General features: G+C 37.3%; 1 protein-coding gene across 1 annotated transcript in view; it reads left to right on the top strand.

The window, feature by feature from the left end:
• FCHSD2 (FCH and double SH3 domains 2) overlaps positions 1-23,078 on the top strand; it is a 302,780-nt gene that overhangs the window by 242,658 nt on the left and 37,044 nt on the right. The window contains exons 11-12 of the mRNA XM_041730768.1: positions 4,503-4,619; positions 20,111-20,215. Of these exons, the coding sequence (XP_041586702.1) occupies positions 4,503-4,619; positions 20,111-20,215 (222 nt within the window). The remainder of the gene's footprint in view (positions 1-4,502; positions 4,620-20,110; positions 20,216-23,078) is intronic.

The following is a 23,078-nucleotide window of genomic DNA, read 5'->3' as shown; positions in this document are numbered from 1 at the left end:
GGTCTCCAGGATCATGCCCTGGGCTGAAGCCGGTGCTAAACCGCTGGGCCACCTGGGCTGCCCTTTTTTTTTTTTGGATTTTATTTATTTATTCATGAGAGACACAGAGAGAGAGAGAGACAGAGACATAGGCAGAGGGAGAAGTAGGCTCCATGCAGCAAAATCAATGTGGGACTTGATCCTGGGACTCTAGGATCACGCCCTGAGCCAAAGGCAGATGCTCAACCACTGAGCCACCCAGGCATCCCAGTTTCTGGATCTCTTATCCAGAGAAACACAGTGTTTCTGTTGCTTATAGATAAGGCATGAGTCAGTCTGTTATCTTAAAATTAATTGCAGCAGTAGTAAGAATCATATTTCATCTCATCTTCAAATGTTCTAGTTTTCACGTGAAGAAGCTGAGGCCTAGAGGATATGAAGTAGGTGAAGTATGTTAGCCAGAATGACATTTAAAGAATAAACATACTTCAGATTTCAGTGACTACTTTTTAAGGAAAGAATAAATTTCATAAAATTATAAAAATCCCTTAGAGATTTTTTTAAAAAGTCCTTCCTCAGTCATCTATTTTGAATGGGTTTTGTGGGGGTATTTAAGCGAGAAAAAGGAAACCTTTTATTGTAGAAGTAGGAGAGGGATCTCAACCCTAAAGTCCACTTCAAGAACCTGTATTAAAATGCATGACACAATAAATTCTCTTTCTCCTCTGTTCACTCTGTTCTTCCCTACAAAAATAATCTTTCCTTTATCAGTTAGAAACTAATTCTAATGCAGTATATTTATTTCTGTCACCTCTGCAAGCGCCATTACAATAATCTGGTGGCCTACTCCTCACTTTAGAATGAGGGTATTAGGTTTTATTTGACCAAACTTTATTGAGGGTTCACATCCTCAAATTGCCTAAAGATAAACAGGAACCATGCCAGCAGTCACAGTATTATGAAATATTAGCCTCTTAGTAGTTGCTCAGTAAATGTCTAACAAATGAATAAAATAATACAATGTAAATATGTCAACGAAGAAGCCCCCTGAGTCTGTCTGTGAAATCAGGGAAGATTTCACATAGTGCTTGAACTGAGATTTGAAGAACAATAAAAAAAAAAAAAAAAAAAAAAAAAACAATAAGGAAGTTGTTTTACCCAGAGGGAACAGCATAGGTTTGTGTTTAGATTTACATTATTTTCCAGGAAAAGACCCATCTGCTTCTGTAATGTTTTTCTACTAAAACTTGTATGATTTCTAAAATCTGATGTTTCCAAAGATCTCAAGAATCACATTTAGTTGACCTAACTTATCGAATACCCAAGCTGACAAATAAATTAGAAACTACCTATCCTATACTTAAAAGTTGATAGGAGAACAGCCCGGGTGGCTCAGCAGTTTAGCACCGCCTTCAGCCCAGGGTGTGATCCTGGAGACCCAAGATCAAGTCCCACATCAGGCTCCCTGCATGGAGCCTGCTTTCCCTCTGCCTGTGTCTCTGCCTCTCCCTCTCTGTGTGTCTCATGAATAAATAAATAAAATCATAAATAAATAAATAAATAAATAAATAAATAAATAAATAAATAATAAAATTTGATAGGAAGGGGGCACCTAGGTAGCTCAGCGGTTGAGCATCTGCCTTTGGCTCAGGGCATGATCCTGGCAATTCCATCAGGCTCCCTGCATCGAGCCTGCTTCTTCTCCCTCTGCCTAGGTCTCTGACTTTCTGTGTGTCTCTCATGAATAAATAAGTAAAATCTTAAAAAAAAAAAAAAAAAAGTTGATAGAAAAGTTCTTTTATAGCATTTCTCTTCAGTTTGTAATTTATTTGAATTATTTTTGTGAGACTATTCTGAAAATTGTGATGTTATTATGTATGTCTCTTCAAAAGAAATACAATAAGAACTTTTTCAGAGTTAGGCCACAGTGCTTTTTGATACGTAATTTAAAAATTCTCATATTCTGCTTCAGGCAGATAACAATGTGCTTTAAATTTTTGTGCTTAATAGCTTAAATATGTAATTATTCTTTTTATGTTCCAAATACATTTTTTTTCCAAATACATTTTTAAGAGGTAAAGGAAAAATGTTTAAAGAGTGAACTAAAGATTAAATTAGCTAACATTTAAAAAAGAAGCAGTCACTAGCAGTTCCTTTGGTAGAATCAACCACTGCTAACATCACCATCTGATCTACACTAGATTCTGATTTATATCAATATTAGATGGTAGAGGCAGCATTAAACATTTTTCTGTATATTGTTTTAACATCTGGGCTGTGTTTGCCTTGTAGGAAATTCTCATTTGTCTAGACCTGAGTTATAGGTAGCTTCCACATGCCTTTCCATGGCTTGAGGAATTTAGAATTCATGAAAAAAAATTAACTTAAAATTTGAATCACAAAATCGTATCTCCCAATCAGTGGCATTTGTTGTCCGTCCTGATCATTGGACACTCCTGTCTGAAAAATAGTAAAACCCCGAAGACAAAGGAAAAAAAGCCCTATCTTTCCTTGCCCAGCTCTCAAGCAAGGAAATACTTAGTAAAAAGAAATTATGTGTGGGCAAGTAGGGCTGTGGCCTATCTGCAGCCTGTACACATTTAAACCCACTTACCTATTCCTAAAATGTTGCTCAGTGATAAAAATCAAATTTCTCCATCAATTCTCTCCTTTCTCATCTATTCTATTCCCTATAAGTGCATTCTGTTTGAGATCTGCCTTGATCTTGTAGCATATCTTCAATCTTGTTTCTGATTCATTCTTTGGGCTAGCAAGACCCTAGGAATTATTTGGAATTTTTTATTAATAACAAGATTTTGTTTCAAGTAATTTTCAACTGTTTAGCATTAGCAATTACCAGTTACTGGATACTTAATTATATAGGAGAAGGTTTATAAAAGAATGCTTATTATATGAGCACATTTTATTTTAATAACCCCCTATGAGACAGGCATTTTCACTAGTTTTCAGATGTAACTAAGACTTCGATTAATAACATGCCCAAGATCATATAAAGCTAATAAAGAACATAGGATTAAAACTAAGTCTGTCTGACTTAAAAACCTATGCCTGGGCTCCTCAGAATACATATTTCTGGCATTCCATTTATACATTAGATTTCTCTGGCTAATGTAGATTGCATTTGTAATCTGCATCCAGGGTTTAACGTTTTTAATCCTGACTTCTGAGAATGAATTAAAATTCAAATGCCTAGATCCTTTTACAAAGTAAAATGTAATAATAAAGATGGTTCCCAGATTCTTAATACCCCCAAAGAATGAATCAGAATGATAAAATGTAATTGTGAAGTTGGTTAGATTAAAAAAAATTTTTGCTCTATTTCAATACATTTATCATTGTACAGTCTAGCTTTAGCTGAAATGTCTGCATAGAGTAAAAGTTTTTGAAAGTTGCCTATAATCCCCTCAACAGAAATACTTTTTAATCCAGCTAGCCAAATTCTACTTACTCCCCCAATTTGAGCTATGTCGCCTTGCAAAAGTCAGTTTTCTAAAATCTTTCCACTGTAAAATTTTGCTTCTTTTTTGTATTAAAATCTTCTTGGGATAATTCATAGTTAAGAAATTGTTTGCTTTCCCAATTATTCATGGGTTTCTTCATTTTCATGGATTCTTAAGAGTTTAGAGAAAATTAAAATAGTTTAGTGGTTAAGAGCTCTGATTCTGGAATCAGACTTGTATAATCAAAGTTGAAGATTTATTTTTTTTTTAAGTTGAAGATTTAATAGCTGGTAGACACTAGAAATTTTATGTAACCTCTCTGAGCTTCAGTTTCCTTTTCTATAAGATGGATGTATGACTCATCTTGTAAAGTTGTAATAAAAGTTATATGAAGCACTTTTCATAATACTTTATACAGTAGGGACTATTACTATCGTTAATTTGGATTTTGCAGTTTGGTCTTTGTGAAACATAATAATAGTATTTTGGACTAGATGAAACCCTTACTGATATAGCACCCCTCTCTTTCATACGACATTAAAGTCCAGAGGAAGGGCAAAAACTAGTTTGAGGGATTTGGGTTAATTGGTAATAGACCTGAAACTAAATTAAACCCAGTGTCTTTGGGGACAGAGAGGTTGTGTTGCTATTTCTATATTGTTTGTTCTTTTCATTTCTATCCATTGATTGTTTTTTTAAATTCCATTGTAACTATCGAATTGTTTCCACTTTACCTATGCAACTATTTTAGTGTTGTAGTAGGTTGGCATGAATACTTTTTTTTCTTTGCGTAGCTAGCTTTCTTCACACCCAAAATGGATCAGTCCACAGTATTAAAGATGAAGCTCTAATATTAAGGATTGTAAGATGAAAAAAACCTGTGGTCATTTATGGTTTCGTACTGTCCTGCTAATGTTCTGACATGAGATATTGCTTCCCACAGTAGTAGAGCATGGCTTGTTTTGAGTGCTGATTAAGTGAAGGCTCTCTGGTCCACCTACAAACAGTAGTGATTTCAGGAGGTACAATAAAGTTTTGGCTCTGTTTTCTCTTATGTTGTAGAGCCGACAATTAGAATCAGAAACTGGAACCACAGAGGAGCACAGTCTAAACAAGGAGGCTCGAAAATGGGCCACACGTGTGGCACGTGAGCACAAAAACATTGTTCACCAACAACGGGTAAGTGTAATAGAGTCTTTGGCTACATTTAGCATAAGCCAAATGTCAAACCAATTTGAGTTGAGTTTTATTAATGTGAAAAATATCTTATATGTTTTTTTTCTGTTATTTCAACAACTCAGCAGTATGCTCTCAGCTATCTACTTAGCTTAGAAATTCCTTAAGCCCTTCAAGAAGCAATACAGTAATTTATCCATTTGTCATAGAATTTCCTAAGAAAGGTTAGTGATAGTGTGTTACTATCTTTCAGGTGACATGTTATATTGAATTAGGCATTTAATGCCCTAAACAAATTTTTTGAAGATTTAATTGTAGATTCCATGAAAATGTATCTTCAAGGGGTACCTGGCTGGCACAGTCCATAGAGCATGCGACTCCTGATCTCAGGGTCATGAGACAAGGCCCAAGTTGGGCATAGAGTTTACTTAACTAACTAACTAAATAAATAAATAAATAATCAATTAAAATTACAAAATTAAAATTAAGCACCAAAAAAATGTATCTTTAGGACTCAACTTTAAGCACAAAGAAATTACTTTAGTTATAGTAAAATTTTTCTAATTTACATTTAGTTATAACTTTTTCTTGACCTGCATATCCAGCTTATTAAAAGAATTCATATTTAATGTCTATATTTCCTAATCTCACACTTATTTTTTAGCCTATAATTGGGCTTTTCCTACTTTCCCTTCCTTCATACTTCATATAGACTACACTTGGCAAAATCACTAGTGATGTCTATGCTGCTAAATCCAAAATGGACATTTTTATTTCTCAAAACCTGTTGGCAGTTTCATCATAATCGACAACTGCCTTTGTGTTGAAACACTGTCTTCTCTAGTTATCCATGACTTAACATTGTCCTGGTTTTCCTTCTGCCTCTCTGGCCATTCCTGTATTTTTTTATAGATCTTCTTTCTCCACCTCCTAGGTAAAGATTTAAATTCCTCAGAGTTCTATATTAGGCTATCTTATTTATTCTCATTATAGGCAGTCGAAACCAGTACCATGATTCCACTTACCAACAAATCATAAATTAATATCTCCAACATCGAACCTTTCTTCTGTGTATACATGTATCCTCTTGCCTGCTTTGACTTCTTTTTACTGTTTCATGGCATCCTGAGTTCAGTGTTCCACTAATCTAATGCACAAAACAGAATACCTCAAACTTAATGTCACAAAAAAGAGCATTTTTTTAAAAAGATTTTATTTATTTGACAGAGAGGAGAGAGCACAAGTAGGCAGAGGGAAAGAAAGAAGCAGGCTCCCAGCTGAGCAGAGAGACCAACATAGGACTCTATCCTAGGACCCTGAGATCATGAGCTAAGCCAAAAACAGACATTTAACCAGCTGAGCTACCCAAGTGCTCCAAAAAAGAGCATTTTAATTGTCTCTTAGCACTCTAGCGATTGTATAGACTTGGCTTGCCGCTTCTGTCTCTCTGTGGTCTCTCCATATGGTCTCTCCAACACAGTGGCTTCAGCTTAGCTATACTTCTTACCTGGTAGGAAAGGGCTCCAAAAGTAGCAAAGGGCTCCAAAAGAGTCCCAAGAATGAGCCAAGTAGGAGCTATGTTATCTTTTCTGGCCTAGCCTCAGAAATAACATGATATTATTTACCTGAGTCATATTTTTGTTAACTGAAGCAATCACAAAGTCCTATTGTCCAGGTTCAAGGAGCGAGAACATAAACTCTACTTCTTGGTAGAGAAATAGGAAGGTTCTAGAAGAACATGTGGAATGGGAAATATTGTAGTAACTTTTTTTAAAAACACAGTCATCCACAGTCTATCTTCTAGTTGTAACAGTTTACATCCCTCTTGTGTGCAAAATAAAACTCCCCTCTTTACTCCAAATCCCCCAAAGCCTGGTGTCAGACTCTAATATAAATTTCAGAATCTGATCTTCTAAATGAGATTCATGGACATATAAGGCTTCTTGAGTGTAGTTCCTCTAATACAGTTTATCTCAAAGAATTAGTGAAGTAGGAGACAAGTTATCTACTATATATCCAATAAATAGTGATTAATTACTGCAGGTTTATACTTCAAAGTGTAAAACACATAGAGACTTTGTTCTATTAAAATGCTTTACTGTACTTGAAAGTAAATGTTCAGATATTTAAATAAATCTCTTTCCTCTTACTGTTGTCTTTCTGCTGGGAGATAGATACAGGCAGATTGCAACAACTTTCCCGTCTCTTAATAGTATGACCTGTGATAAGCTTTAATCTAGTGAGGTATAATTTAAGCAATAAAGTTTTTTTTTAATTTTTTAAACTTTTTTTTAAAGATTTTATTTATTCATGAGAGGCAGAGAGAGAGAGAGAGAGAGAGGCAGAGGCAGAGACACAGGCAGAGGGAGAAGCAGGCTCCATGCAGGGAGCCCGACGTGGGACTCGATCCCAGGTCTCCAGGATCACGTCCTGGACTGAAGGCGGCGCTAAACCACTGAGCCACCTGGGCTGCCCAAGGGTTTTTTAATACTAAAACCAATTCTGCTTTTGGTCATGATAAATTACCAGGGATCACACTTATCCTCTTGCATCAACAACTCTAAAACTAGTCTAAGTGTATGAAACAAATGTTTTCAGATATCGTACAACAGACAATAACAGAAGTGTGAAACCTCAGAAGAAAGGGGGGAAAATCCATAAAATTAGTAGCCATATGACCTCCCAGGTTTTCTACCTAAAAGCACTTTCTATATTGCAGTGCAGGGAGTGAGAACTGAAGCAGGGAACCACAGACTCGCTGAATTGAGATGACAGAGATCGAAGTTCAGAGTAGCTGAAGTGGCATGAATTTCAGGGTACAGTACCAAACAGTATGGAGATATATAGAGAGAATTCCAAAAATCGACATAGCCCCCCCCCCTTCATTCTGTGCTGCATACTAAAGCACACATGCATATGATGAAATTCCACAATATGGGGTAGAGAATGACAGAGGATATAAGCTGAAGGATTCCCAGAGGCTACATAGGGCCAGGACAGGTTTAAGTTGTGATTAGCAAAGATTGAGACTATTCATGGATCACTTGGGGCATTCAGGAGACTGCAGAAGGATCATACAATGGTTCCAGGGCTGTATTAATCTTGGAATAAGGCTACATTAGAACTAACCTAACAGAGGTTTAAAACAAGCTTCAAAAAGATCAAGCTAGGGGCGCCTGGGTGGATCAGTTGTTTTAATTGTCTGCCTTTGGCTCAGATCATGATCTCAGGGTCTTCAGATCAAGCTCTGTATCAGGCTCCCTGCTCTGCAGAGTCTACTTCTCCCTCTTCTTCTGCCCCTTCCCCTGCTCCTGCTCACACACATACTCTCTCTCTCTCAAAATAAATGAAATATTTAAACAAAACAAAACAAAAAGATCAGGCTAATCCACAGGTACCTTATTTGCCCTCCAAGGTAAAAAACAAAAAATCTACTCTTCAAAGGAAGAAAACAAAATCCTGTAGTCAGTAACATTATTCATGGGGCACCTGGGTGACTCAGCCAGTTCAGCATCCCACTCTTGATTTTGGCTCAGTCATGCTGTCAGGGTTGTGAGATCAAGCCCACATCAGGCTGTATTCTGGGCATGGGTCTGTTTAAGATTCTCTCTCCTTGTCCCTTTGCTCCTGCCCCTCAAAAAAAATTACATTAAAAAAAACATGCTATTCACAATGTCAAGAATCAGATATGCTAAATATTAAAAGAAGCAAGGAATATAACCCATGACCAGAGGAGAAAATCAAAGCAGACCCATAAATGTCAAATAAGGATTTTAGAACAGTAAATAAGTTAAGGATTTAAAAGAAAACGAACATGAACATATTGAAGAAAGGGAAGGAAAATATACCCCCCCAAAAAAACCACAAATGGAACTTTTAGAGCTGAAAATACAGTATTTGAAATGAAAAATTCATTAGATTGGATGGCACCAAAAAAAGAACAATGAGCTTTAAAAGTATATATAGCAATAGTAACTGTCCAAACTGAAACAGAGAAATAAAAGACTTTTTGAAAATGAATGGAGCATCATTAATCTGTGTGGGATAATATGTGATCTAACATTTTGGGAGTTAGAGATTTATTTGGAGACAGAATAAAGAGTAAGAAAAATATTTGAAAGACGGTATAACTAAAACTGTCCCAAGTTTATTTTTTTTTATATTTTATTTATTTATTCATGAGAGACAGAGAGAGAGAGAGAGAGAGGCAGAAACACAAGCAGAGGGAGAAGCAGGCTCCATGCAGGGAGCTTGATGTGGGACTCAGTCCTGAGACTCCAGGATCACACCCTGGGCCGAAGGCAGGCACTAAACCACCAAGCCACCGAGGGATCCCCTGTCCCAAGTTTAACAAAAAACTGTAAACCTAAAAATCCAAGGAGCCCAACAAATTCCAGGAAGGTAAAACACAAAGATCACACCAAAGCCTTTCATAATCAATTTGTTAAAAAGCAGTGATACTCAATGATACGAGAATCAAAATATTTCCTTTAGGATCAAAAACAAGGCAAGGATGCCCCCTTTTGCCATTTCTATTCATTATAATACTAGAAGTCCTAGCCACAGCCATTAGGTGTAAGAAAAATTAAAAGGCATCCAGATTGAAAAGAAAGAAGTTAAAATTATCTCTGTTCACAAATGAAACAATCTTATATATACACACACACACACCTATTAGAGCTAGTAAGCAAATTCAGCAAAGTTGCAGAATACAAAATTAACACACAAAAATCAGTTGCATTTAATACACTAACAATGTACAATCAAAAAAGGAAATTAAGAAAACAGATCCAAAAAGAATCAAAACAAAAAAAAAAGAATCAAAAGAATAATCAAAAAGAATAAAATACCTAGGAATGAACTTAACCAAGGAGGCGGCAAGTGACTTTGCCCTAAAAACTATTATAAGATATTGATGAAAGGAATTAAATAAGATAAAAATAAATGGAAAGACACCCTGTGTTTATGAAATGGAAGATAATATTAAGATGACAATACCACCCAAAATGATAAACAGATTCAGTGCAATCCCTACAAAAATCCCAACAGTATTTTTTTGTAGAAATAGAAAAACCGGGGATCCCTGGGTGGCGCAGCGGTTTAGCGCCTGCCTTTGGCCCAGGCACGATCCTGGAGACCCGGGATCGAATCCCACGTCGGGCTCCTGGTGCGTGGAGCCTGCTTCTCCCTATGCCTGTGTCTCTGCCTCTCTCACTGTGTGACTATCATAAATAAATAAAAATTAAAAAAAAAAAAAAGAAATAGAAAAACCGATCCTAAAATTCATATGGAATCTTATGGAAGCCTGGCTGGTCAAAACAGTCTTGAAAAAGTACGAAGTTGAAGGACTCATACTTCCTGACTTTAAAACTTATTACAAAGCTATAGTATTCAAAACATTGTAGTATTGTCATGACAAACAAACAGACCAATGGAATAGAAGTTTCAATATCTTTTTTATTTTTTAACATGAAGAACTGAAGGGTTTTTAAAATTTTAATTCCAGTATAGTTAACATACAATGTTAAATTAGTTTCAGGAGCACTGAGTAGTGCTCATCATGATAAGTGTACCCTTAATCCTCATCATTTATTTCACCCATCTTCCCACCTGTCTTCCCTCTGGAAACCATATTTAAAAGTCTGTGTTTTGGTTTATCTCTTTTTCTCTTTGTTCATTTGTAGCAGTAGCAATATTTTAAAAATACTGGTTATCTCAATTTATTGAGTGCAATGCAAGTCAAACACCCAGCAGGAGTTTTATAGAAATTGACAAAATGCTTCTAAAACATACAGGAAATAAAAATGATCTAAAATAGCTAAAGCAGTTTTGAAAAATAATAAAATTGGAGGGCCAGGGTACCTGGATGTCTCAGTCAGTTAAGCATCAGGCTCTGCACTGAGCATGTAGCCTGCTTGGGATTCTCTCTCTCCCTCTCCCTTGGCCACCCCTGCCTGCCATGCACATACTCAAAAGCACTCTTCCCCCTCACCCTGAAAATAATAAATAAGTAAAATTTTTTTTTAAAGGGCTGGAGGGCTAGGGCACCTGGGTGGCCCACTCAGTTAAGCATCTGCCTTCAGCTCAGCTCATAATCCCAGGGTCCTGGCTCCCTGCTCAGTGGGGAAGTCTGCTTATCCCTCTCCTTCTGCCCCTCCGATGTCCTGCTCGTGTTCACTCTCCTATTCTCTCTCAAATAAATAAAATCTTAAAAAATATTGGAGGGCTTACTCTATCTCAAAACAAAACTACAGAAATCAAGATGCTGTAGTATTGGTGTAAAAACAGACTTATAGGGGAGAGGGCAAGATGGCGGAAGAGTAGGGTCCCCAAATCACCTGTCCCCACCAAATTACCTAGATAACTTTCAAATCATCCTGAAAACCTACAGATTTGGTCTGAGATCTAAAGAGAGAACAGCTAGAATGCTACAGTGAGAAGAGTTCACGCTTCTCTCAAGTACAACTTGTTTTTGGCCACTCTGCACTGAGCAAAATGACTAGAAGGAAAGTTCACCTCAAAAGAAAGACTCAGAAACAGTCCTCTCTCCCACAGAGTTACAAAATTTGGATTACAATTCAATGTCAGAAAGCCAATTCAGAAGCACAATTGTAAAGCTCCTGTGGCTCTAGAAAACATAAAGGATTCAAGAGACTTCATGACTGCAGAATTTAGATCTAATCAGGCCGAAATTAAAAATCAATTAAATGAGATGCAATCTAAACCAGAGGTCCTAACGACGAGGGTTAATGAGGTAGAAGAACGAGTGCGTGCCATAGAAGACAAGTGGATGGCAAGGAGGGAAACTGAGGAAAAAGAAAATTAAAAGATCATGAGGATAGGTTAAGGGAAATAAATGACAGCCTCAGAAGGAAAAATCTATGTTTAATTGGGGTTCCCGAGGGCGCCGAAAGAATATGTATTGAACAAATCATAGCTGAGAACTTTCCTAACTTGAGAAGGGAAACAGGCATTCAAATCCAGGAGATAGAGAGATCCCCCCCCTAAAATCAATAAAAACCGCTGAACACCTCGACATTTAATAGTGAAACTTGCAAATTCCAAAGATAAAGAGAAGATCCTTAAAGCAGCAAAAGACAAAAAAATCTCTAACTTTTATCGGGAGAAATATTAGATTAATAGCAGACCTCTCTATAGAGACCTGGCAGGCCAGAAAGGGCTGGCAGGATATATTCAGGGTCCTAAATGAGAAGAACCTGCAGCCAAGAATACTTTATCCAGCAAGGCTCTCATTCAGAATAGAAGGAGAGATAAAGAGCTTCCAAGATAGGCAGAAACTGAAAGAATATGTGACCATCAATCTAGCTCTGCAAGAAATACTAAGAGGGGATTCTGTAATAGAAAGAGGAAGTCCAAAGGGACAATCCACAAAAACAGGGACTGAATAGGTATCATGATGACACTAAATTCATATCTGTCAATAGTAACTCTGAACGTGAATGGGCTTAACGACCCCATCAAAAGGCGCAGTGTTTCAGACTGTATAAAAAAGCAAGATCCATCTATTTGCTGTCTACAAGAGACTCATTTTAGAAATAAGGACACCTCTAGCCTGAATATAAAACGTTGGAGAACCATTTACCATTCAAGTGTCCTCAAAAGAAAACAGGGGTAGCCATCCTTATATCAGATAAATTAAAGTTTATCCCAAAGACTGTAGTAAGAGATGAAGAGGGACACTATATCATACTTAGAGGATCTATCCAACAAGAGGACCTAACAATCATGAATATTTATGCCCCGAATGTGGGAGCTGCCATGTATATCAATTAATAACCAAAGTTAAGACATACTTATATAATACTACACTTATACTTGGTGACTTGAATGTAGCGCTTTCTACAATCAACAGATCTTTTAAGCACAACATCTCCAAAGAAACAAGAGCTTTAAATGATACACTGGACCAGGTGGGTTTCACAGATATTTACAGAACTTTACATCCAAACGCAGCTGAATACACATTCTTCTCAAGTGCACATGGAACTTTCTCCAGAATAGACCACATACTGGGTCACAAATCAGGTCCTCACCAATACCAAAAGATTGGGATCGTCCCCTGCATATTTCCAGACCATAATGCTTTGAAATTAGAACTAAATCACAAGAAGAAGTTTGGAAGGATTTCAAACACATGTAGGTTAAGGACCATCCTGCTAAAAGATGAAAGGGTCAACCAGGAAATTAGAGAAGAATTAAAAAGATTAATGGAAACTAATGAGAATGAAGACACAACCATTCAAAATCTTTGGGATACAGCAAAAGCAGTCCTGAGGGGGAAATACATTGCAGTACAAGCATCCATCCAAAAACTGGAAAGAACTCAAATACAAAAGCTAACCTTGCACCTAAAGGAGCTGGAGAAAAAAACAGCAAATAGATCCTACACCCAGCGGAAGAAGAGAGTTAATAAGGATTCGAGCAGAACTCAATGAAATAGAGACCAGAAGAACTGTGGAGCAGATTAACAAAACCAGGAGTTGGTTTTTTGAAAGAATTAATAAGATAGATAAGCCATTAGCCAGCCTTATTAAAAAGAAGAGAGAAAAAACTCAAATTAATAAAATCATGAATGAGAAAGGAGAGATCACTACCAACACCAAGGAAATGCAAACGATTTTAAAAACATATTATGAGCAGCTATACGCCAATAAATTAGGCAATCTAGAAGAAATGGATGCATTTCTGGAAAACCACAAACTACCAAAACTGGAACAGGAAGAAATAGAAAACCTGGACAGGCCAATAACCAGGAAGGAAATTGAAGCAGTCATCAAAAACCTATCAAGACACAAAAGTCCAGGCCCAGATGGCTTCCCAGGGGGATTCTATCAAACGTTTAAAGAAGAAACCATACCTATTCTACTAAAGCTGTTCGTAAGATAGAAAGAGATGGAATACTTCCAAACTCGTTCTATGAGGCCAGCATCAGCTTAATTCCAAAACCAGACAAAGACCCCACCAAAAAGGAGAATTATAGACCAATATCCCTGATGAACACAGATGCAAAAATTCTCAACAAGATACTAGCCAATAGGATCCAACAATACATTAAGAAGATGATTCACCATGACCAAGTGGGATTTATCCCCAGGATGCAAGGCTGGTTCACTCGTAAAGCAGTCAATGTGATTGATCATATCAGCAAGAGAAAAAACAAGAACCATATGATCCTCTCAATAGATGCAGAGAAAGCATTTGACAAAATACAGCATCCATTCCTGATCAAAACCCTTCAGAGTGTAGGGATAGAGCGAACATTCCTCAGCATCTTAAAAGCCATCTACGAAAAGCCCACAGCAAATATCATTCTCAGTGGGGAAACACTGGGAGCCTTTCCCCTAAGATCAGGAACAAAACAGGGATGTCCACACTCACCACTGCTATTCAACATAGTACTAGAAGTCCTAGCCTCAGCAATCAGACAACAAAAAGAAATAAAAGGCATTCAAATTGGCAAAGAAGAAGTCAAACTCTCCCTCTTTGCTGATGACATGATACTCTACTTAAAAAACCCAAAAGACTCCACCCAAGATTGCTAGAACTCATACAGCAATTTAGCAGTGTGGCAGGATACAAAATCAATGCCCAGAAATCAGTGGCATTTCTATACACTAACAATGAGACTGAAGAAAGAGAAATTAAGGAGTCAATCCCATTTACAATTGCACCCGAAAGCATAAGATACCTAGGAATAAACCTAACCAAAGAGGTAAAGGATCTATAACCTAAAAACTACAGAACACTTCTGAAATTGAGGAAGACACAAAGAGATAGAAAAATATTCCAAGCTCATGGATTGGAAAAATTAATATTGTGCCCACAAGCATAAGATACCTAGGAATAGGGATCCCTGGGTGGCGCAGCGGTTTGGCACCTGCCTTTGGCCCGGGGCGCGATCCTGGAGACCCGGGATCGAATCCCACGTCGGGCTCCCAGTGCATGGAGCCTGCTTCTCCCTCTGCCTGTGTCTCTGCCTCTCTCTCTATCTCTCTGTGACTATCATAAATAAATAAAAAATTTAAAAAAAAGATACCTAGGAATAAACCTAACCAAAGAGGTAAAGGATCTATACCTTAAAAACTACAGAACACTTCTGAAAGAAATTGAGGAAGACACTGAGATGGAACAATATTCCATGCTCATGGATTGGAAAAATTAATATTGTGAAAATGTCAATGTTACCCAGGGCAATTTACACATTTAATGCAATCCCTATCAAAATACCATGGACTTTCTTCAGAGAGTTGGAACAAATCATCTTAAGATTTGTGTGGAAACAGAAAAGACCCCGAATAGCCAGGGGAATTTTAAAAAAGAAAACCATAGCTGGGGTATCACAATGCCATATTTCAGGCTGTACTACAAAGCTGTGATCATCAAGACAGTGTGGTACTGGCAGAAAAACAGACACATAGATCAATGGAACAGAATAGAGAATCCAGAAGTGGACCCTCAACTTTATGGTCAACTAATATTTGACAAAGGAGGAAAGCTTATCCACTGGAAGACAGTCTCTTCAATAAATGGTGCTGGGGAAATTGGACATGCACATGCAGAAGCATGAAACTAGACCACTCTCTTTCACCATACACAAAGATAAACTCAAAATGGATGAAAGATCTAAATGTGAGACAAGATTCCATCAAAATCCTAGAGGAGAACACAGGCAACACCCTTTTTGAACTTGGCCACAGTAACTTCTTGCAAGATACATCCATGAAGGCAAAAGAAACAAAAGCAAAAATGAACTATTGGGACTTCATCAAGATAGGAAGCTTTTGCACAGCAAAGGATACAGTCAACAAAACTAAAAGACAACCTACAGAATGGGAGAAGATACTTGCAAATGACCTATCAGATAAAGGGCTAGTTTCCAAGATCTGTAAAGAACTTATTAAACTCAACAGCAAAGAAACAAACAATCCAATCATGAAATGGGCAAAAGATATGAACAGAAATCTCACAGAGGAAGACATAGACATGGCCAACATGCACATGAGAAAATGCTCCGCATCACTTGCCATCAGGGAAATACAAATCAAAACCACAATGAGATACCCCCTCACACCAGTGAGAATGGGGAAAATTAACAAGGCAGAAAACAACAAATGTTGGAGAGGATGTGGAGAAATGGGAACCCTCTTGCACTGAGTGAAATAAGTCAATCGGAGAAGAACAAACATTATATGGTCTCATTCATTTTGGGGAATATAAATAATAGTGAAAGGGAATAGAAGGGAAGGGAGAAGAAATGGGTAGGAAATATCAGAAAGGGAGACAGAACATGAAGACTCCTAACTCTGGGAAACCAACTAGGGGTGGTGGAAGGGGAGGTGGGGGTGAATGGGTGATGGGCACTGAGGGGGGCTCTTGACAGGATGAGCACTGGGTGTTATTCTGTATGTTGACAAATTGAACACCAATAAGAAATAAATTTATTATTAAAAAAAAAGATACAGTCAACAAAACTAAAAGACAACCTACAGAATGGGAGAAGATATTTGCAAATGACATATCAGATAAAGGGCAAGTAACCAAGATCTATAAAGAACTTATTAAACTCAACAGCAAAGAAACAAACAATCCAATGGCCAACATGCCCAATCCATGAAATGGGCAAAAGACATGAACAGAAATCTCACAAAGGGAGACATAGACATGGCCAACAAGCACATGAGAAAATGCTCTGCATCACTTGCCATCAGGGAAATACAAATCAAAACCACAATGAGATACCACCTCACACCAGTGAGAATGGGGAAAATTAACAAGGCAGAAAACAACAAATGTTGGAGAGGATGTGGAGAAAGGGGAAGCCTCTTGCACTGTTGGTGGGAATGTGAACTGGTGCAGCCACTCTGGAAAACTGTGTGGAGGTTCCTCAAAGAGTTGAAAATAGATCTGCCCTATGACCCAGCAATTGCCCTGCTGGGGATTTACCCCAAAGATACAGATGCAGTGAAACGCCGGGACACCTGCACCCCGATGTTTCTAGCGGCAATGTCCACAATAGCCAAACTGTGGAAGGAGCCTCGGTGTCCATCGAAAGATGAATGGATAAAGAAGATGTGGTCTATGTATACAATGGAATATTACTCAGCCATTAGAAACGACAAATACCCACCGTTTGCTTCAACATGGATGGAACTGGAAGGTATTATGCTGAGTGAAATAAGTCAATCAGAGAAGGACAAATATGTGGTCTGATTCATTTGGGGAATATAAAAAATAGTGAAAGGGAACAAAGGGGAAAGGAGAGAAAATGAGTGGGAAATATCAGAGAGAGAAACAGAACATGAGAGACTCCTAACTCTGGGAAATGAACTAGGGGTGGTGGAAAGGGAGGTGGGTGGGGGTGGAAGTGACTGGGTGACGAGCACTGAGGGGGGCACTTGATGGGATGAGCACTGGGTTGTTATTCTATATGTTGGCAAATAGAACTCCAATATAATTAATTAATTAATTAATTAATAATAAATTCAACTTGCCAATATGGAAAAAAAAAAAGAACAGACTTATAGATGAATGGAACAAAAAGGATAGCCTACAAATTGGTGCACATGTATATAGTCCATTGATTTTTAACAAAAATGTAACAAACTTATAAAAATGCTGAGTAAATTTCAATAAAAATGAATCCAGTTATATTTTAAGCACATGACTAGTTACGGTGCTATATTTTAAGCACATGACTAGTTAGGGTGCCAGACTGATTCAACACTAGAAAATTTATCCATATAATAAACTGCATTCACCAAATAAAGATGAAAAATTCTGTGACTATTTTTATAGTTACCAAAAAATCATATGATAACATTCATTATCTCTTAGTGATTAAAAAATAAAAGTCACAGCCAACAAGATAAAGAATTTTTCATCCTAACAAGGATATCTTCCTGAAACTTACAGTAAATATTATACTTGATGGTTGTGTTAGTTTTCGATATCTGCCATAACAAATTACCATGAATTTAGTAGCTTAAAACACTATAAAATTCTTATCTCACAGTTCCGTGGATCAGAAATCTGGATGGATTTGGTTGATTTTACTGCTTAGGCTCTAAACAAGGCCAAAATCAAATTGTGCTGCTAGCCTTTAGGGTAGAACCCACTTCTAAGCTCATTCAGGTTGTTGTTAGAATCTAGTTCCTAATAACTTGAGGTCCTTGCTTCTTTCCTATCAGCTGGAAGCTACTCTTACCTCCTAGAGGCTACTCTCTCTGGTCCTTGCACATGGACTTCTACATCTCAGAGCCATCAGTGATTCATTGAATCTTCCCATGGTTGGAATTTGACTTCCTTTTTGGCCTCTCATCTGATTCCAGTCAGAGAAAGTTCTCTGCTTATAAGGGGCCATAATGATTAGATTTTGCCGCATCCATAATCTAGGATAATCTCCCTATCTTAAGTTCCATAACTCTAATATATCTGTAAATTAATTTTACATATTAACAGTTCCAGGATTAAGATATAGAAATCTTTGGAGGGCATTATGCCTACCTAAACAGTACCAATCATCACCACTACTTTTCAGTGTCGTAAGATTTGGTACATTAATGAAAGAAAAAGAAAGTGTTCAAATATTAGGAAAAGATATGCCTGTTATTATTTACAGGTGATGTGACTATGTACCCCCCCAAAATATGTGACCCAACTGTCAAATAGACATAACAATGGTTCAGTAAGAATAAATATAAGACTATATACAGTCTATAAAATAAAAGAACTTTAAAAAATTAAGAGTAAGGGAATAAAATGAGAGGAAATATTTATAAAATAACAGAAAAAGGCCTAATATCAAGAACGTTTAATAAATAATAAAAGGGCAAAAAACTAGAAAAATAAATAGAGGCTATGAACTGCCAATTTATTAAAGTAGAAATACAGATGACCAGCAATATATGAAATGACACTATTAATCAGAGAAATGAAAATTGAAACAATATGATTAACTTTACATATAATCTTGGCAAAAATTTTAAAGAATGACAATATGTAATGTTAGTAAGATACAGAAAAATATGCTCACACACTGCTAGTTGAATACTATAACTTTTAGGGGACAATTTGGCAATGTCTATTTTTTTTTAAGATTTATTTATTTATTTATTTATTTTAGAGAATGAGAGGGCCTGTGCGGGGGCCAGGGTCAGGGAGGGGCAGACAGAGTCTCAAGCAGACTCTATGCTGAGTGTGGAGCCCAATCTGGGGCTCCATCTATTACCCTGAAATAAGGACCCGAGCTGAAATGTCTGGGTCAGACATTTAACAGGTGCCCCAGCAATGTCTGTTTAAATTAAAATGTACAATTTCCACTTCTGTATTTTTATCTTAAATAAATATTCCTATATGTGTTCAAAGAGTCATTAACCAGGTTGTACAGTACTATTTATAATAATGGGAAATTTGAAAAATAGCAGTAGAATAAGAATAAATAAAAATGATACAACTGAACCATGAATCTGTGGATTAGAAAATGAAGTCACTCTATTTGTACAATTATAAAAAGATCTCTTAGACGCATTGAGGCGATGATAGGTCTCAGTGGCTTTTTTTTAAAGATTTATTTATTTTAGAGAGAGAGATAGCAAGGGGGCAGAGAGAGAGAGAGAAAGAATCTCAAGCAGACTCCATGCTGAGAGTGGAATCTGAGGCAGAGCTCAGTCTCACAACCCTGAGATCACAACCTGAGCCAAAACCAAGAGTCGACTGCTTACTTAGCCAACTGTGCCACCGAGGTGCCCTGTCATTTTATTATTTTTTAAGCAGAACTGCAAGTATGCACAAATACATAAGAAATAGTTTGGAAAAATACATGTAAATTGATGGCAGTAATTATCTTGTGGATGGAGGGGGCACATAGTGGAATGTGCAAATATGAGACTTTTTGCCATTTTTTAGTTCTTTTACAATACTTTATATTCATGTAATTTTAAAAAAGATTTTATTTATGTATTTGAGAGAGCACATGAGAGCACAAACAGGAGGAGGGACAGAAGGAGAGGGAGAAGATGGCTCCCCCTGATCAGGGAGCCTACCCACAGGGATTGATCCCAGGACCCAAGGATCATGACCTGAGCCAAAGGCAGATGCTCAAGCAACTGAGCCACCCAAGCACCCCTATATTCATGTAATGTTTAAAAATTGAAGGTGTATGCATATCAAAATATGCCATCCAAATAAGGTTTGTAAATTGTGCCAATGTCTATTTCCTGGTTTTTATATTATAGAACAGTTATATAAGTTGTTGCTATGAGGGAAAGTGTGAGGGGACTTTCTGTAGTACTTTTGCAACTTTGAATGAGTATAATTATATCAAGGGGTCTTTTTTTTTAAATTAACAAATAAGTGAAAAAAATTAAAGGTTAAAAAAGGAATTGTGGCCACTCGTCACTGAAGTCTGTTAAATTACCTAAATACTGTAGTCACTGAAGCAAAAACCATCATTGTTTTCCTGTTTTCTTTAATAGGTTCTAGATGACCTGGAATGTCATGGAGTTGCAGTGTCAGAACAAAGCCGAGCAGAGTTGGAACAGAAAATAGATGAAGCTAGAGAAAATATTCGTAAAGCAGAGGTGAGGTGACAGCTAACTGGCATTTTGCCCAGCTCCAACAACATCACAGCTGTGATATATATCTCTAGAATTCAGTTTCTATACATGGATTAATTTGAAGATGATTCAGCATCTTCATCTGTGTCCAGAGTATTATTTTTTAGCACCCTACTTTATACAAGGTAGTATACATAACAAAAAGACACTGAACCTGCTATCTGAAGAGTTTACAATCATGAAAAATTAAATAAGAGAAAAATTAAGTCACAATAAGATATTAATTTTACAGTTTTCATAAAGTACATATTCAGTCAAATTAATGGCATAAAATTGATAGATACGTATGTTCAGAGCCTTGAAAAATCCTCCCCCATAATGAAAGTCTCACTGGTCCAGGAGCATAAGCTGATCTTTTATAAAGAGAGACTTGGTTAAGCAGACAGGCTAAAAAACATTACAACACTGGATTTTAATCTTTTGGTAAAGGGTCATGGGACCCTTTGAGGATTGTGTACAAAAATGTGAAACCCTCTCTCTCACAAAAAAATACACATTTTTGTGTACAGTGTCCAAAAGTTCATTCACCCTAGAGTAATACTCCCTGATCTACAGGCAGAGAGGTTGAGATGGAAAGAAAAAAGTTACTTACAAAGGAGGAAGACAGGATACAATTTGGCAGTTGGATTTGTTCAAAGTAGAGGGTTTTTATGAGGAAATGTGGTAGGAAGTAAGCAAAATAATTGTGGTTAGGACCAATTCATGGATAACCTGTGCATGGTGTGTATAGTTATCTACCCAATGCAACATGTTGAAGGGATGTAGAAAATAGACATTTTAGAAAGACTGAGACTATCCAGACCTCAAAGAGAGTATGCTCCTGTTAGGAAGGCACAGAGAGTGCCAAAGGTAACTAAAGCTGTAAAATATAAATGCCAAGAAGTGGTCCATACAGGTATACTTAATACTCAAGAAACCCAGAGGACACAGAAACCACTGTGGGAGAAGTTGTTAGTGCAGGTAGCACAGAAGAGGTAGAATTTGAGCTGGGTGTTGACAGATGAGTATTTTAGAATGAGAGAAAAAGGGATAGCATAAGATTTATGTCGTGCAATGTCAAGAGGCATAACTTGAACCGAAAGAAGGTAGGAAAGAGGCAGATTTGAGCCTGGCTTTGGGAAACACTCTCTAACATTCTTTTGTCCAATGAGAGCATAAGCTCCCCTGGGATAGAGTGCAGCACTGTAAGTGTACAAGATACTGTCAGGGACTCTGCACAAGGAGTTCTTGTATTAACTGAAGGTTAATCAGTGATTTTCATATATTCCCTCAGGACTCTAGAGGTTTTGAGGAAATATTTCAGTGGTTGATTGGGGGGGAAGCAGGTGGTCAGGGGAAGGGCAGTTTAGGCAAACAGGGAGTATGAGCATGTTTTTGGCACAACCCCACAGAAGTGATCTGAACCAGAAAGGCTTGCCATCTGCCTAGTCTAGAGAAGCCCCAGTAAACCCAGCTTGCCTTTGTTCCTGGCACATGATCCATAGCCTCCATAGTGAAGAGGGCAGGGTGTACAATAAATAGCCATTTTCCACTCTGAATTCAGGGTCATAGCTAAACCACTACCCTAGTATACTGGCCAAGTACTGTTGGCAGGCTCTTGCCTGGTCTAAGAGACATTGGCTTGTGTATAAGAGTTTTTCCTGCTGTTTGTTTCTCCGTACACTGAGATGAAGCCAGTTTCAGAGCCTTAGTGGAACAGAACAAGTCTCAGAAAAGGGTGTGTTCTCTCTTGGATTTTCCATTTCCAGACTCCCTCCATGGTGTCACTGTCTGGTACCATCATTCTATCAACCCCCTCAGTTGTAGCAGTAGTAAGTATCAGTCACATAAAGTCTGCATTTAGACTGAATGATCTGTAATTTCCATGAGTATGCTAAACAGCCCTGTGTTTGTTAGCTTAAAGCTAAAAATATGAAGTGAGATTCCCACAACAGAATGTCTCATTTCTCCTAATACCAGTATTTAAGTCTACATTCTCAAAGATAATTTTCTTACCAAAATATGGAATATGCTAAAAACCATGGGGCTGGATCCATTCATTATCTCAGCTTTAAATATCTATGAAATCTTGTTAATCCTACTGCTGCCTTAAAATGATCTCTCACTTGATTTTCACCTATCAGATACAAAGTATAACCAAACTAAAATAAGAGGGCAAACATGTGAGTGTAGTATTGAAGTAGTACCTAACAGATTGTCATAATGGCATAGACTTTTGGATAGACCTAGCTAGGATTATGACCTGAGCCGAAGGCAGACACTTAACTGACTGAGCCACCCAGAAACCCCTAGATTCCTTTTTTCTTTTCCTTTGCTTGTGTATCATTTGCATTGGATTTTCTCTTTCCATTCAATAGTTATTTACATCATTTATTAATAAATACCTAATCAAAAGGGAGACAGCTGATTAAAATTCCATTATATCCTTCATGGTTTTTTTTTTTTTTAAGATTTTATTTATTCATGAGAGACACACAGAGAGAGGCAGAGACACAGGCAGAGGGAGAAACAGGCTCCATGCAGGGAGCCCGACATGGGACTCAATCCTGGGTCTCCAGGATCACACCCTGGGCTGAAGGCAGACCTAAACTGCTGAGCCACCCGGGCTGCCCTCATGTTTGGTTTTTAACTCCTACCAACATGAATATTCCTTGTTGGTTAATCTGCTTTATCCAGTCCTTTCTGTATTATGTTTCCATTCAGTATTGCTAGTTAGAATAAAAACCTTTGTAGTGCTCAGTAATAAATATTTTCCAAACGTAAGAAATCAAAAATATAAATTACCTGTGCTTTTCCAAAGAATAGGGTTTATAAAGTGATTAATTAA

The sequence above is a fragment of the Vulpes lagopus genome, chromosome 15 (genome assembly GCF_018345385.1).
Source record: "Vulpes lagopus strain Blue_001 chromosome 15, ASM1834538v1, whole genome shotgun sequence".
NCBI lineage: Eukaryota > Metazoa > Chordata > Mammalia > Carnivora > Canidae > Vulpes > Vulpes lagopus.
Note: the sequence above shows the minus strand (reverse complement) of the source record. Positions and strands in the feature narration are given on the sequence as shown.